This window comes from Tachyglossus aculeatus, chromosome 2 (genome assembly GCF_015852505.1).
Source record: "Tachyglossus aculeatus isolate mTacAcu1 chromosome 2, mTacAcu1.pri, whole genome shotgun sequence".
NCBI classification, from domain to species: Eukaryota; Metazoa; Chordata; class Mammalia; order Monotremata; family Tachyglossidae; genus Tachyglossus; species Tachyglossus aculeatus.
The window spans coordinates 156,839,490-156,853,084 of NC_052067.1; the positions used below are offsets into that span (position 1 = coordinate 156,839,490).

Genomic DNA, 13,595 nt, shown 5'->3' on the forward strand with positions numbered 1-13,595 from the left:
ATCTCCACACTTGAAGAACTAAAAAAAATAATCATTGTAGGGATTGAGACATACTGATTCCACTTGCTGGTGCTGGAAGTTATTAAAAAACAAAACAAAACAACAAACTTGATTTTGAATGTTCTTTCCCCTTAAGCCCTCCCAAATTAAAGGATGTCAGCAATGATTACAGGTTCATTTTCTCTGAGCAGGATTTTGGATCTGCTCTAAAATTCAGAATAAGGTGTTGGCTCTCCAGAGCTGAAAACCATCATAGCCTATCATCCCCCTGAAGAATAGCATTTCTGCTTCCCGACTTCTTCCTACCCACCCTCGAAAATAGCCACATATACTCATATTTATAGTGATGTCCAAACCACACACACCGGCTTGATTTTTCTGTTTTATTCATTTCTGGACTGCCACCGCACAAGCAGATCATTTGCAGGGATTCAGCTACATTACAATACAAACACGGGCAAAGATTTAAGAGGGTGCCACAAAGGGGGTATCCGAAAACACTGAATTGACTGAATCCGAGTCCGATTTTACCCGGGTCGTCTTTAAGATGCTCTCGGCGATGGCGGGCTCCCCGGAGAACAATCTCACTTTTCCATTCTGTCCAGGTCCTGGATCTTTCAGAGGTTCCAGAAAGACCACTCTTTTCCCAGTCCCGGTCTTCCGCTCATCGACCGGAGGGTCGCTCGGTGGAACCGCGTTAAGAACGACACTGTTTTGGTTCAGCTTCCTTTTCTGCCTCTTTGCTTTACACTGACACGGGCACGGAGTCAGGTAGAGATAAAGCAACACCAAGATGATACTGGCAACACAGGCAGCGAGGGTGGTGAAAGCGGTGTTGAAGGCTTCGTGGGCGTGCGATTTGCTCTGGGTGAAATTGTTCACATTGATCCTCACTTCCACGGTTTCGTTGACCAGTCTCTGCCTGTTGACCGCGATGCACGAGTAGACGCCCGTGTCCTCGAAGCGTGCGCTTTCTATCTCCAGGCTGCCATTACGAAACACCTTAAAGTTCTCCATCTCTTGTTCTGGCTCCAGAGCTCTCTCACCCGGGAGGATCCAAACGAAATCTGTGCTCGAGTCGCTCAGTTTGCTGTTGCAGTGGACGATGAACTTTTCCCCCACTTGGGCCTCGTGGACCAAGCCCAGCGAGATGTTGACACTGCCGTCGGAGCAGTTCAAAAAGCTGTCCTGCATCAGAGGCTGCTTAGAGGAGCCTTTCGAGGCTGACCGCAAGTGACAGGTGTATTCGCTTTTGAAATCCATCACGGCGCTGAAGTGCCTCCGATACCAAGAGGTAAACAAGGAGTAGAGAGCACAGTCGCAGACAAATGGATTCCCGTGAAGATAAATGCCGCTAAGTTGTTTGGTCGCCACTAAGTGTATGCGGTGGATGGGCAGCGTGGACAGGTGGTTATGGGACACGTCCAAAAACCCCAGTTCGGGGAGCTTGAACTTCCCAACGTATAAGTCCAGGGGAAAGCGGGTGAGCGTGTTTCCACTTAAGTACAACTTCTGCAATCTGGGGAGTCCCCCAAAGGCGGCCGAATCGAGGTGGGCGATCCGGTTATTGTAGAGCAACAGGACTTCCAGCAGTTTCAGCTCCTGGAACACAGGGCTCCCCAGGGTCCTGAGCTTGTTGGAGGACAAATCCAGACACTTCAGATTCGGGGTGGAGGAAAAACTGCCCGCGGAGATGCTAGTGATGTTATTCTGCCGCACGATCAAGGTGTTCAGGTCGAAGAACGCGGGCATCCACTCGGGATCCAGCCACCCGATTCGGTTGTAACTCAGATCCAGCCTCTTTATGTGTCTGTAAAGGTTGGCCGGCACCTTGGCCAGACTCTTACTGGTGCAGCTCACAACGTCGGTGGCACAGATGCAGGCCGAGGGGCACATCCCGGAGGCGCCGGCCCTGACGGTCGTCATCATCACCACCAGGTAAAGCAGTTCTTTACGGTCCAGTTTGACAGCTCCAAGGACCGTAGGCAGCGTCTGGAACCGAAAAGACATTATGGTTGCCTCTTAGCCTCTTCCTGGGTTCCTTCCACTGGCTTATACATGCAGGTAGCCTGGTGACTAATGTTTTTTTTTTTTCAAAGAAAATACAAAGACAGAGGGGTTAGGATTTTGGTTAGGAACGGTGCTTGGTATCCTTGGCAAAAAGGAAGGGAAGGGAGGAGGTGGAGGGAAAGTGAGAAGACGAGGGGTTTCGGCTGGCGACACCCAGCCTTCGACTGACCCCTCTTGACCATTTCACAGGAGTTTTATTTTGCTTTTTCCATCCAGGTCTCCCAGGGCTACGGATGTTGGGCACTATTTGCGTCCACCCCCTTCCTGCCAAACGAGACAGGATGGTGGTCGGGGGTGGTGTGGTTGGGGGGGGGGTGGGGGGTGGCGGCTTGCACATTTTATTCTTGGTTACACTCGGCCTAGGAGGAAACCAACCAACCAACCAAGCTCCCTCCCAACTCCGGGCCACCCCTTTCCCCGACTTTTTCCGGAATGAACCTGAAGCGTGGCTGGGGTCCGTCGGTTGGGTGGGGATCCGTCGGGATTACCTGAGGTGTCGGGCAGCTCGGGTCCCGCTGTCCTTGGTCCTGCGTTCCTTCTTTCCTTCCTCGGCTCCCGAATGCGGGCGTGGGAAGCCCCCGGCTCGGCTCGGAACTTTAGGGAATTTTTGCAGGTCTGGAGCCGGTCCTGAGGCTGGTCCTGGGGCTGGGCTGGACTGGTCTGAACTGATCCTGGGGCAAGTCCTGGGGCTGATCTGGACTGGTCTGAACTGATCCTGGGGCAAGTCCTGGGGCTGATCTGGACTGGTCCTGGGGCTGGCCTGGACTGGTCTGGACTGGTCCTGGGGCAAGTCCTGGGGCTGGCCTGGACTGGTCCTGGGGCTGGTCCTGGGGCTGGCCTGGCCTGGTCCTGGGGCTGGCCCTGAGTCTGGCTCTGAGGCTGGTCCTGGGTCTGGTCTGGGCTGACCCTAGGGCTGGTCCTTAGGCTGGTCTTGGAGCTGGGGCCGGTCCTGGGGCTGGGGCTGGTCCTGGGGCTGGTCCAGGGGTCAGTCCTGGGGCTGATCTTGGGGCTGGGGTCGGTCCTGGGGTCAGTCCTGGGGCTGGGTCCGGTCCTGGGGTCGGTTCTGGGCTGGTCTTGGGGTCGATGCTGGGGTCCGTCCTGGGGCTGGTCTGGGCTGGTCCTGGGGTCAGTCCTGGGGCTGGTCTTGGGGCTGGGGCCGGTCCTGGGGTCGGTGCTGGGGTCCGTCCTGGGGCTGGTCTGGGCTGGTCCGGGCTGGTCCTTGGGCTGGTTCTGGGGTCAGTCTTGGGGCTGGTCTTGGGGCTGAGGCCGGTCCTGGGGTCAGTCCTGGGGCTGGAGCTGGTCCTGGGGTCAGTCCTGGGGCTGGTCCTGGGATCGGGGCTGGGGTCCGTCCTGGGGCTGGCCCGGGCTGGTCCTAGGGCTGGTCCTGGGGTCAGTCCTGGGGCTGAGGCCGGTCCAGGGGTCAGTCCTGGGGCTGGGGCTGGTCCTGGAGCTGGTCCGGGGGTCAGTCCTGGGGCTGGTCCTGGGATCGGGGCTGGGGTCCGTCCTGGGGCTGGTCCTGGGGTCAGTCCTGGGGCTGAGGCCGGTCCAGGGGTCAGTCCTGGGGCTGGTCCTGGGATCGGGGCTGGGGTCCGTCCTGGGGCTGGCCCGGGCTGGTCCTTGGGCTGGTCCTGGGGTCAGTCCTGGGGCTGAGGCCGGTCCGGGGGTCAGTCCTGGGGCTGGTCCTGGGATCGGGGCTGGGGTCCGTCCTGGGGCTGGTCCTGGGGTCAGTCCTGGGGCTGAGGCCGGTCCTGGGGTCAGTCCTGGGGCTGGTCCTGGGATCGGGGCTGGGGTCCGTCCTGGGGCTGGTCCTGGGATCGGGGCTGGGGTCCGTCCTGGGGCTGATCGGGGCTGGTCCTGGGGTCCCCCCCGCCCCTCCCCCCGGGAGCCCCGGAGCCCGCGGCGGGGGGATGGGGGGATGGGGGGGATGGGGGCCCGGGGAGCGGGGGGAGCGGCCGCGCTGCAGCTGCGCATCCCCTGCCACGCCGGGACTTTTATCTTCTTCTGGTCCCCCCGATTCCCCGCCCCCTCTTCCCCGCCCCCTCCTCACCTCCTCCCCCTCCCCCCCCCTCCCCCTTGAAGGCGCTGGGAGGGCGGGGCCGCCCCTCCTCTCCGGGGGAGGGGCCTGCTTAGGGCCAGGGCATTCATTCATTCCTTCATTCACTCAATCGTATTAATTGAGCGCTTACTGTGTGCAGAGCACTGTCCTAAGCGCTTGGGAAGTCCAAGTTGGCAACATCTAGCTACGGTCCCGACCCGACAGCGGGCTCGCAGTCTAGAAGGGGGAGACGGACAACAAAATAAAACGTATTAACAAAATAAAATAAATGGAATAAATATGTACAAGTAAAATAAATAGAATAATAAATCTGTAAAAGCATATATACATCTATACAGGGGCGGTGGGGAGGGGAAGGAGGGAAGGCGGGGGAGAGGAAAGAGGGGGCTCAGTCTGGGCAGGAGAGGGCAGGGGGATGGGGGAGGGGGCAGGGGTGGGGGAAGGAAGAGGGAGGGGGATAGATGTTTTGTTCTGTTATCTGTTCATTCATTCATTCATTCAGTCGTATTTATTGAGCGCTTACTGTGTGCAGAGCACTGTACTAAGCGCTTGGGAAGTACAAGTCCTTAGACCGTGAGCCCCATGTGGACTAGGGATTGGGTCCGACCTGATTGATTTGCATCTACCCCAGCCCTTAGAACAATGCTCGACGCACAGTAAATGTTTAACAAATATTATTTTTTTTTTAAAAAAAGACCAGTTACTTGCTCCCAGATCAAGCAGCAAATGCAGAGATTCATTCATTCGATCGTACTTATTGAGCGCCTACTGTGTGCAGAGCACCGTACTGAGCGCTCGGAAAGCAGCGTGGCTCAGTGGAAAGAGCCAGGGCTTTGGAGTCAGAGGTCATGGGTTCAAATCCGCTGTGTGGCTTTGGGCAGGTCACTTAGCTTCTCTGGGCTTCAATTACCTCCTCTGTAAAATGGGGATGAAGACTGTGAGCCCCCCGTGGGACAACCTGATCACCTTGTAACCTCCCCAGTGCTTAGAACGGTGCTTTGCACATAGTAAGTGCCTAATAAATGCTATTATTATTATTATTAGAAGCCGGCAACATAGAGAGACGGTCCCTACCCAATAATGATAACAATGATAGTATTTGTTAAGCGCTTACTATGTGCAAAGCACTGTTCTAACCGCTGGGGAGGTTACAAGGTGATCACGTTGTCACAATTTTAATCCCCATTTTACAGATGGGGTAACTGAGGCCCAGAAAAGTGAAGTGACTTGCCCAAAGTCACACAGCTGACAGTCGGAGGAGCCGGGATTTGAACCCATGACCTCTGACTCCGAAGCCCGGGCTCTTTCCCCTGAACCACGCTGCTTCTCTAACAACGGGCTCCCAGTCTAGAAGCGGGAGACAGACAAGAAGACAAAACTGCCTTCTAGACTGCGAGCCCGTTGGTGGGTAGGGACTGTCTCTATATGTTGCCGACTTGTACTTCCCAAGCGCTTAGTACAGTGCTCTGCGCACAGTAAGCGCTCAATAAACACGATTGAATGAAAGAATGAATGAAGGGGGAGAGGGGGAGGAGCAAGGCTGGGACCCCCGAAAGAGGCCTTCCCAGACTGAGCCCCCTCCTTCCTCTCCCCCTCCTTCCCCTCCCCACAGCACCTGTATATATGTATATATGTTTATACAGATTTATTACTCTATTTATTTTACTTCTACATATTTATTCTATTTATTTGATTTTGTTAAAATGTTTTGTTTTGTTGTCTGCCTACCCCTTCTAGACTGTGAGCCCGCTGTTGGGTAGGGACCATCTCTATAAGTTGCCAACTTGTACTTCCCAAGCGCTTAGTCCAGTGCTATGCACACAGTAAGCGCTCAATAAATAGGATTGAATGAATGAATGACTTGCAGCCTGGTGGGCCTGGGGTCCCGCCCCACCCCCTCACTGTCCACCCACTTTCCTTCCCGAGTCAGGGAGAGCCCTGCCCATCACCCACTCATTCGTACAATCCAATCGTCTGGAGCGCTTACTGGGTGCACAACACTGTGCTAAGCGCTCCTGTGGGCTTCCCCGTCTCGGCCCGCGTTCACTCGGAGCCGCCGCCGGCTTGTAACAGTGCTTGGCACATAGTAAGTGCTTAACAAATGCCATTATTGTTATTATTATTATTATTATTTCCCTGGGCATCGCTCCAGTCTCCAATAGGGCCGGGCACTGCAGAGGACGTGGGATATGCCACCCTGGGGGGTGGTTGCTCCCTGGTCGCCCCCTGGTCAATCAATCAATCGTATTTATTTATTTATTGAGCGCTTACTGTGTACAGAGCACTGTACTAAGCGCTTGGGAAATCAAAGTTGGCAACATATAGAGACGGTCCCTACCCAACAGTGGGCTCACAGTCTAGAAGGGGGAGACAGAGAACAAAACCAAACATATTAACAAAATAAAATAAATAGAATGGATATGTACAAGTAAAATAAATAAATAGAGTAATAAATCCGTACAAACATGTATACATATATACAGGTGCTGTGGGGAAGGGAAGGAGGTAAGGCGGGGGGATGGAGAGGGGGAAGAGGGGGAGAGGAAGGAGAAGAAGGCCCCCTTTCTGACCTCTTGCCATTGAGGCGCTTGAGTTTGATGTATTGAGCAATTACTATGTGCAGAGCACTGTACTAAGCGCTTAGGACAGTACTCAGCGTCACCCCCTCGTCGCCCACCGGTCACCCACCGGTCCTTCTTGGGGCTTTTCGGGTGACCCGGACAGTGAATGTATTCGCAGATCACCTGGAACTAACCTGTGGCCAACTCCAACAGTGGACAACATACCCTCCAAATCCAGGGTTGTATGGCATTCATTCATTCATTCACTCGCATTTATTCATTCATTCATTCATTCAATCGTCTTCATTGAGCGCTTACTGTGTGCAGAGCACTGTACTAAGCGCTTGGGAAGTACAAGTTGGCAACGTATAGAGACGGTCCCTACCCAACAGCGGGCTCACAGTCTAGAAGGAGGAGATGGACAACAAAACAAAACATATTAAGAAAATAAAATAGAATAGTAAATATGTATAGGTTAAATAAATAGAGTAATAAATCTGTACAAATATATATACAGGTGCTGTGGGGAGGAGAAGGAGGTAGGGCGGGGGGAGGGGGAGGGGGAGAGGAAGGAGGGGGCTCAATCTGGGAAGGCCTTCTAGAGGAGGTGAGCTCTCAGTATGTGCCAAGCACTGGACTAAGCGCTTGGGAAGTACAATTGGGCAACAGATAGAGACAACCCCTGGCCAACAACGGGCTCACAGTCTAGAGGGGGAGACAGCAAAGCAAGTAGATAAGCATCAGTAGCATCAGATAAATAGAATTATAGATTCAGTCATTCATTCAGTCAGTCATTTATTGAATGCTTATTGTGCGCAGAGCACTGTACTAAGCACTTAGTACATATAGTATAGTAGATAGTAGATATAGACATAGTAGATATAGCCACATCATTTAATACAAGAAATAGAATAATAAATATGTACAAATATACAACACTGCTGGGGGCGGGGAAGGGGGTAGAGCAGAGGGAGGGAGCAGGGGCGAAAGGGAGAAGAGGAGGAGCAGAGGAAAAGGAGGGGGGGGGGTCTCAGTTTGGGAAGGCCTCTTGGAAGAGGTGAGGTCTCAGTAGGGCTTTGAAGGGGGGAAGAGAGCTAGTTTGGTGGCTGTGTAGAGGGAGGGCATTCCAGGCCAGATGTAGGACGTGGGTCAGGGGTCAGCGGTGGGACAGGCTAGAAGGGAGGTGAGGTAGGAGGCGGCAAGTTGATACTCTTCCTCCCTTCAAAGCCCTACTGAAAGCTCACCTCCTCCAGGAGGCCTTCCCAGACTGAGCCCCCTCCTTCCTCTCCTCCTCCTCATCCCCCCTGCCCTACCTCCTTCCCCTCCCTGTGGCATCTGTATATATGCTTGTACAGATTTATTACTCTATCCATTATACTTGTACATATTTACTATTCTATTTATTTTGTTAATGAGGTGCCTCTAGCTTTATTTCTATTTATTCTGAAGACTTGACACTTGTCCACATGTTTTGTTCTGTTGTCTGTCTCCCCCTTCTAGACTGTGAGCCTGTTGTTGGGTAGGGACCGTCTCTATATGTTGCCAACTTGCACTTTCCAAGCACTTACTACAGTGCTCTGCACATAGTAAGTGCTCAATAAATATGATTGACTGAATAAATGAATGAATGCCAAAGTCCAGGGGGCCATCCTTGCATGCCTAGCCTACCCAGCTCTGCAGGTGGGGACCCTGGAAACTGGGGCTCCAGGCCAGACCAGAGGGCAATGAAGAAGCCCCTGCAGCCCCAGGTGCCCCAAAGCCCTGGGAGCTCTTTGGCCAGGATGACTTCTGGGCTAGTGGGAAAAGAGTAGCTAGCTAAAACTAGGATATCATACACCTTCCCTCCTCAGCACAAAAAAGTTGCAACATCTTTTTTCAGCAGCCACTATCAATAAATAAGGTTTGATTTAGTCCAAATGTCATGAGTTCAAATAGTCATTTATTGTTTTTCCAGTCAATCATATTTATTGAGCACTTACTGGGAACAGAGCACTGTACTAAGCTCTTGGGAGAGGACAATCCGACAGTAAACAGATATATTTCCTGCCCACGATGAGTTTACAGTCTGGTGGGGATGATGGGGGGAGACAGACATCAATACAAATAAGTAAATTACAGATATGTACATAAATGCTGATGGCTGGATATGAGGAGTATGCAGAAGGAATGTCTAATTTGCAGTTCCTTTCTCAACGGGATAAAATCCAATCTAGAATAGACAGGGGGAGTGGTTTAAAAGGAAACAGACCATTTGTCTGCCTCGTTCTATTAAAAAAATACTTGAACTTTCAATATACTTCATGTTGAAAGCTGGTAAGATAATTGCATTTTCCAGGATACAAGTGGGTTTGTTTTTTTGGAGTACTATATGTGTAGAAATCTTCCCAGGAAACAAGGAACAGGGTTTCATAAAGACTGTGAATCTAGTCTTAACTTGTTACCATAGTCCGTTTGCGGAGTTCTAGCAGGACATGCTAACATTTCATTCATTCATCCATCATGCTTGCATACATTAATCACCTACAACATGCACTTGGTTGAGTACAATAAAACTATGACAGCCCCTCAAGGAATTTACAACCTAATGAGGGTCAGAGGAAAGACATAGATTTTATATGTACAATAGGAACAGGGGAAACACACAGACGAGTACTAGCAAGGGATGATAGTGACAGCATAGAAAATTAATTATATTCTGTTCTGAAAACCCTGGGGTGTGTGTCTTTAGCCGTCCTTGGTATTTGAAGAGTGTGATCACACACATGTTTGTGATTGTCACTAAAGGACAGTCTGGGTACTCAAAACTGTACTAGTTCATTCAGCCTTCAAGAGTACAATCAGCCTTAGGACAGAAAACTACACACGGTGTTGCAAGCAACAAACATGACTGCCCAACAAAGGACAGTCGCTATGTGTAGACTTTGGCTGGGGCTACGGGTCCCACATTGGCTTTTTCAGCCACAAGCTAAATTAGTAGAAGGCATTTTCCACATATTCCGTATTTTATGGTAATTAAGAAATAAAAAAAAGAGACAAGTATTAGCTACCACTAGTTGTCACTTAGTTGTTGATCATTGGGTGGAAGAGATAATAATAATAATAATAATGGCATTTGTTAAGCGCTTACTATGTGCAAAGCACTGTTCTAAGCACTGGGGAGGATTCAGGGTGATCAGGTTGTCCCAGGTGGGGCTCACAGTCTTAACACCCATTTTACAGATGAGGTAACTGAGGCACAGAGAAGTGAATCGACTTGCCCAAAGTCACACAGCTGACAAGTGTTGGAGCCGGGAATGGAACCTGTGACCTCTGACTTCCAAGTCCGTGCTCTTTCCACTGAGCCGCGCTGCTTCATCTTACGATATCTAACTCAGCTGCTATTGTAGTATTTTTAAAACCTGCCAGAATTAAATAAGCCAAGTGTAGTAGCCTCTCGCCCCTCTCAGGGTTGCAACGGGAGGGTTTCCAGTACTCTACCAGTCCCGACTACGGGAGGGAGAGTCAACCAGAGGCATACCCATTCCATTCCTAGCTTGGCCACTAGCTAGTGAGTGGAAGACCATCTGCTGCAAGTCAAAACCTACGTGTGCGGGGCAGCAGTGGCATGGGAGACAGGAGGGTTTACTCAAGTTTACTTCCCGGAAGGATACAATGGTGAAACACTTCCATATTTTTACTGAGAAAACTCTATGGATCCATTACCAGAACGATTGCAGATGGAGGTGGGGCATTCGGGTAGAGGTATGTCCATGGCATACCTATGAGTCAGAGATGACAACATAAACCAAGACAAGTAGCCTTTCAGGACTTGATGTTAAATGCAGTTTATGGACTTGCAGAGATGTAATCTTTTTAATCCTCAGCTCTTTTTTAATCACATTGAGGAAGCACTTTTGGAGAGCCTGGTTGCTCGGACAATAACATTTCTCTGCTTCTTGGCCTTCCAGCTCTACCTGGTAACCACGAAACCTACCCGAGAAGCAGCGTGGCTCAGTGGAAAGAGCACAGGCTTTGGAGTCAGAGATCATGGGTTCAAATCCCAGCTCTGCCAATTGTCAGCTGTGTGACTTTGGGCAAGTCACTTAACTTCTCTGTGCCTCAGTTAACTCATCTGTAAAATGGGGATTAAGACTGTGAGCCCCCCGTGGGACAACCTGATCACCTTGTAACCTCCCCAGGGCTTAGAACAGTACTTTGCACATAGTAAGCGCTTAATAAATATAAATATAAATACACCCCCAGCATCACCTGAAGATGGGATCCTGGCTAACATAATCATATTTGCTGTAGGGAATAGTGAATATCATTTCCCTGATGTTATCAGTCAGGACATAAACTTTCCAATTTTCTGCTGTCTTCTTGATTGTTAAAACATAATTTCCAGCATTAAAGAAGTGTTAGTGTAGGCCAGATTTCCTTCCATCTGATTACAAATTGGGAGAATTTGGGACAATTCTGTTTATTCATTTATTTAACTATTGAATTTTAACATATTAAAAGGTGTCTATTGCTTGTGCCAACTGTTTCTGACTTTTAGATCTCTCCTTCAAACCCCAGTGCTCCTGCCCTTCTCATCTCTTCCCTCTGATGACGTGACAATCTATTTCATCTAGGAAATTGAAGCCATAAGGCATGAACTCCCCCAGATCTCACCCTCACATCCCAAGTGCTGGCACCTGATAGACTCTCTCATCTTTTTATAATGGCATTTATTAAGTGCTTACTATGTGCAAAGCACTGTTCTAAGCTCTGGGACGGTTACAAGGTGATCAGCGTATCCCTTGTGGGGCTCACAGTCTTCATCCTCATTTTACAGATGAGGGAACTGAGGCACAGAGAACTGAAGTGACTTGCCCAAAGTCACACAAGAGGAGAGGTCCCCCTTCCTTTCCAAGTCTGCTCCCTCCACCCATGCCACTGACCCCATCCCTTCACATCTTATGAAAATATTCCCTCTTCCCTTCTTCCCTTTCTGACAGCAGTCTTCAACCACTGTCTCTCCCTAAACTCACCTCCATATCCCCTATCCAAAGGAAATCCTTCCGTGATCTTGCTGAACTCTCTAGTTTTCATCCCATTTCCCTCTTACCACTGCTTTCCAAACTCCTTGAACAAGTTGACACATGCTGCCTCCTCTTTTTCTCCAACTCTGCCCTCAACCCTGTTCAGTTCAGCTTCCGCACCCTCCACTCCACTGAAGCTACTCTCTCCAAAGTCACCAGTGACCTTCTCCTTGCCAAGTGTAATTATACTGTACTTTGTGTTTGGGAATGTACAGCACCAACCTGAGCCGTTTCCTGTCCAGAAAAAAACTTATGGGAGAGAAAGTCATAAAAAAAATCAAATAGAAGAATCAGAATCAGTAATACAATTGGGTATACATGGATACACATGTGCTGAAGGAAAGTACAGATAAATATGCAAGTGCTGCTGAGAATTTGGGAGATTATATGACGTGGGGTATTCGGAATTAATAATCTAAGTCAACTGCAACATTAGTGTTTTAATAAATTAAAAACATTTAATCACAGGCACTGAACTACTGAAATTTATGTTTTTATATTTTAAGGAGTGTAAAAATGATAGAAAACTGTAACTGATGAATGTGTGTAACTGTCAGAAAACTGGTGATGAAATAAACTAAACTCTCTTTATTATTTTAGACAGATTATATATGCTTACATACACAGCTTTGTGTGTACAGCCTCAGCGCTCCTTTGGCGTATCTTTCGAGGGAGCCCTCTTGAATTTTAATACAGGTCTTCAGGGGAGGAGTAAAAAACAGTCTAACAGGAACAGGGCCAGTGCCCCAGAGAGCAGCCATTGAGCAGATTGTCAGTTCCTTGAAGGCAGGGATTGGGTCTTTTTACCTTATTTCACTCAAGGGCCTTGGGGCACAGGAAAAAAAATGTGGTTTCAGTGACCTAGAAACAGAAAGTGCTGGGGCAGAGAGATGAGGGTGGGACTGGGGGTGGAACTTGAGGAGGGGCTTGAGGCAAGTTAGGGGTAGGGCCATCTGCCAGATTTCTTCCCCGCACCTCATTCCCCCCACCAGGCAAACAACCTCCTGTCACCTGAAAAGGTTGCTGTCTCTGCTGCTGAAGTCCTTCCTGCTTCTTTCTGCCTTGAAGGGCAGTGTGGCCTAGTGGAAAGAGCCCCAGCCTGGGAGACAGAAGCAGTTGGGTCCTAATCCTGGCTCTGCCACTTGTCTACTGTGTGACCTCAGACAAGTCACTGTTTTGTTTTATTGTCTGTCTCCCCCTTCTAGACTGTGAGCCCACTGTTGGGTAGGGACCGTCTCTCTATGTTGCCAACTTGGACTTCCCAAGCGCTTAGTACAGTGCTCTGCACACAGTAAGTGCTCAATAAATATGACTGAATGAATGAATGAACTTCTCTGTGTCTCGGTCACCTCATCTGTAAAATGGGGATTAAGAGTGTTAGCCCCATGTGGGGCTGGGACTGTGTCCAACCCGATTAGCTTGTATTCAATCATATTTATTGAGCGCTTACTGTGTGCAGAGCACTGTACTTAGTACTTGGGAGAGTACAACATAACAATAAACTTCCCCAGCACTTAGTACAGTGCTGTGCACAAAGTAATCACTCAGTAAATGCAATTGAATGAATGAATGAATGATCTGCACACATTGAGCTTACAGTGCAGAGGGGGAGACAGACATTAATATAAATTAATTAATTACAGATGTGGACTGAGCCCCTTTTTCCCTCTCCTCCTCCCCATTCCCCCCTGCCCTACCTAGTTCCCCTCCCTACAGCACCTGTATAAATGTTTGTACAGATTTATTACTCTATTTTATTTGTACATATTTACTATTCTATTTATTTTGTTAATGATGTGCATTTAGCTTTAATTCTATTTGTTCTGATGACTTGACACCTGTCCA

The 13,595-nt window shown here is 49.6% G+C and overlaps 1 protein-coding gene and 1 non-coding gene across 3 annotated transcripts; one reads left to right on the forward strand and one right to left on the reverse strand.

Moving 5' to 3' along the window:
• Positions 1-369: 369 nt before the first annotated feature.
• Positions 370-2,853, reverse strand: AMIGO2 (adhesion molecule with Ig like domain 2). 2 transcript variants are annotated; one of them, XM_038768508.1, is made up of 2 exons: positions 2,559-2,853; positions 370-1,992 (listed from the first exon to the last, which is right to left on the reverse strand). In XM_038768508.1, the coding sequence occupies exon 2, from the start codon at positions 1,927-1,929 to the stop codon at positions 466-468; it is 1,464 nt and encodes a 487-aa protein (XP_038624436.1). In that variant the 5' UTR covers positions 1,930-1,992; positions 2,559-2,853; the 3' UTR covers positions 370-465. The 2 variants fall into 2 exon arrangements, with proteins under 2 accessions (XP_038624436.1, XP_038624429.1); XM_038768501.1 differs by having other exon boundaries at positions 370-2,076.
• A 7,270-nt stretch (positions 2,854-10,123) lies between these two features.
• On the forward strand, positions 10,124-10,261 carry LOC119924535. Its single transcript, XR_005449244.1, has one exon. It is a non-coding gene; the product is annotated as a small nucleolar RNA SNORA7 (small nucleolar RNA).
• Positions 10,262-13,595: the final 3,334 nt, after the last annotated feature.

Bases quoted from the DNA above. Each gene is read 5' to 3' on its own strand.
- AMIGO2 (XM_038768501.1), bottom strand. From the start codon at position 2,010: ATGTCTTTTCGGTTCCAGACGCTGCCTACGGTCCTTGGAGCTGTCAAA.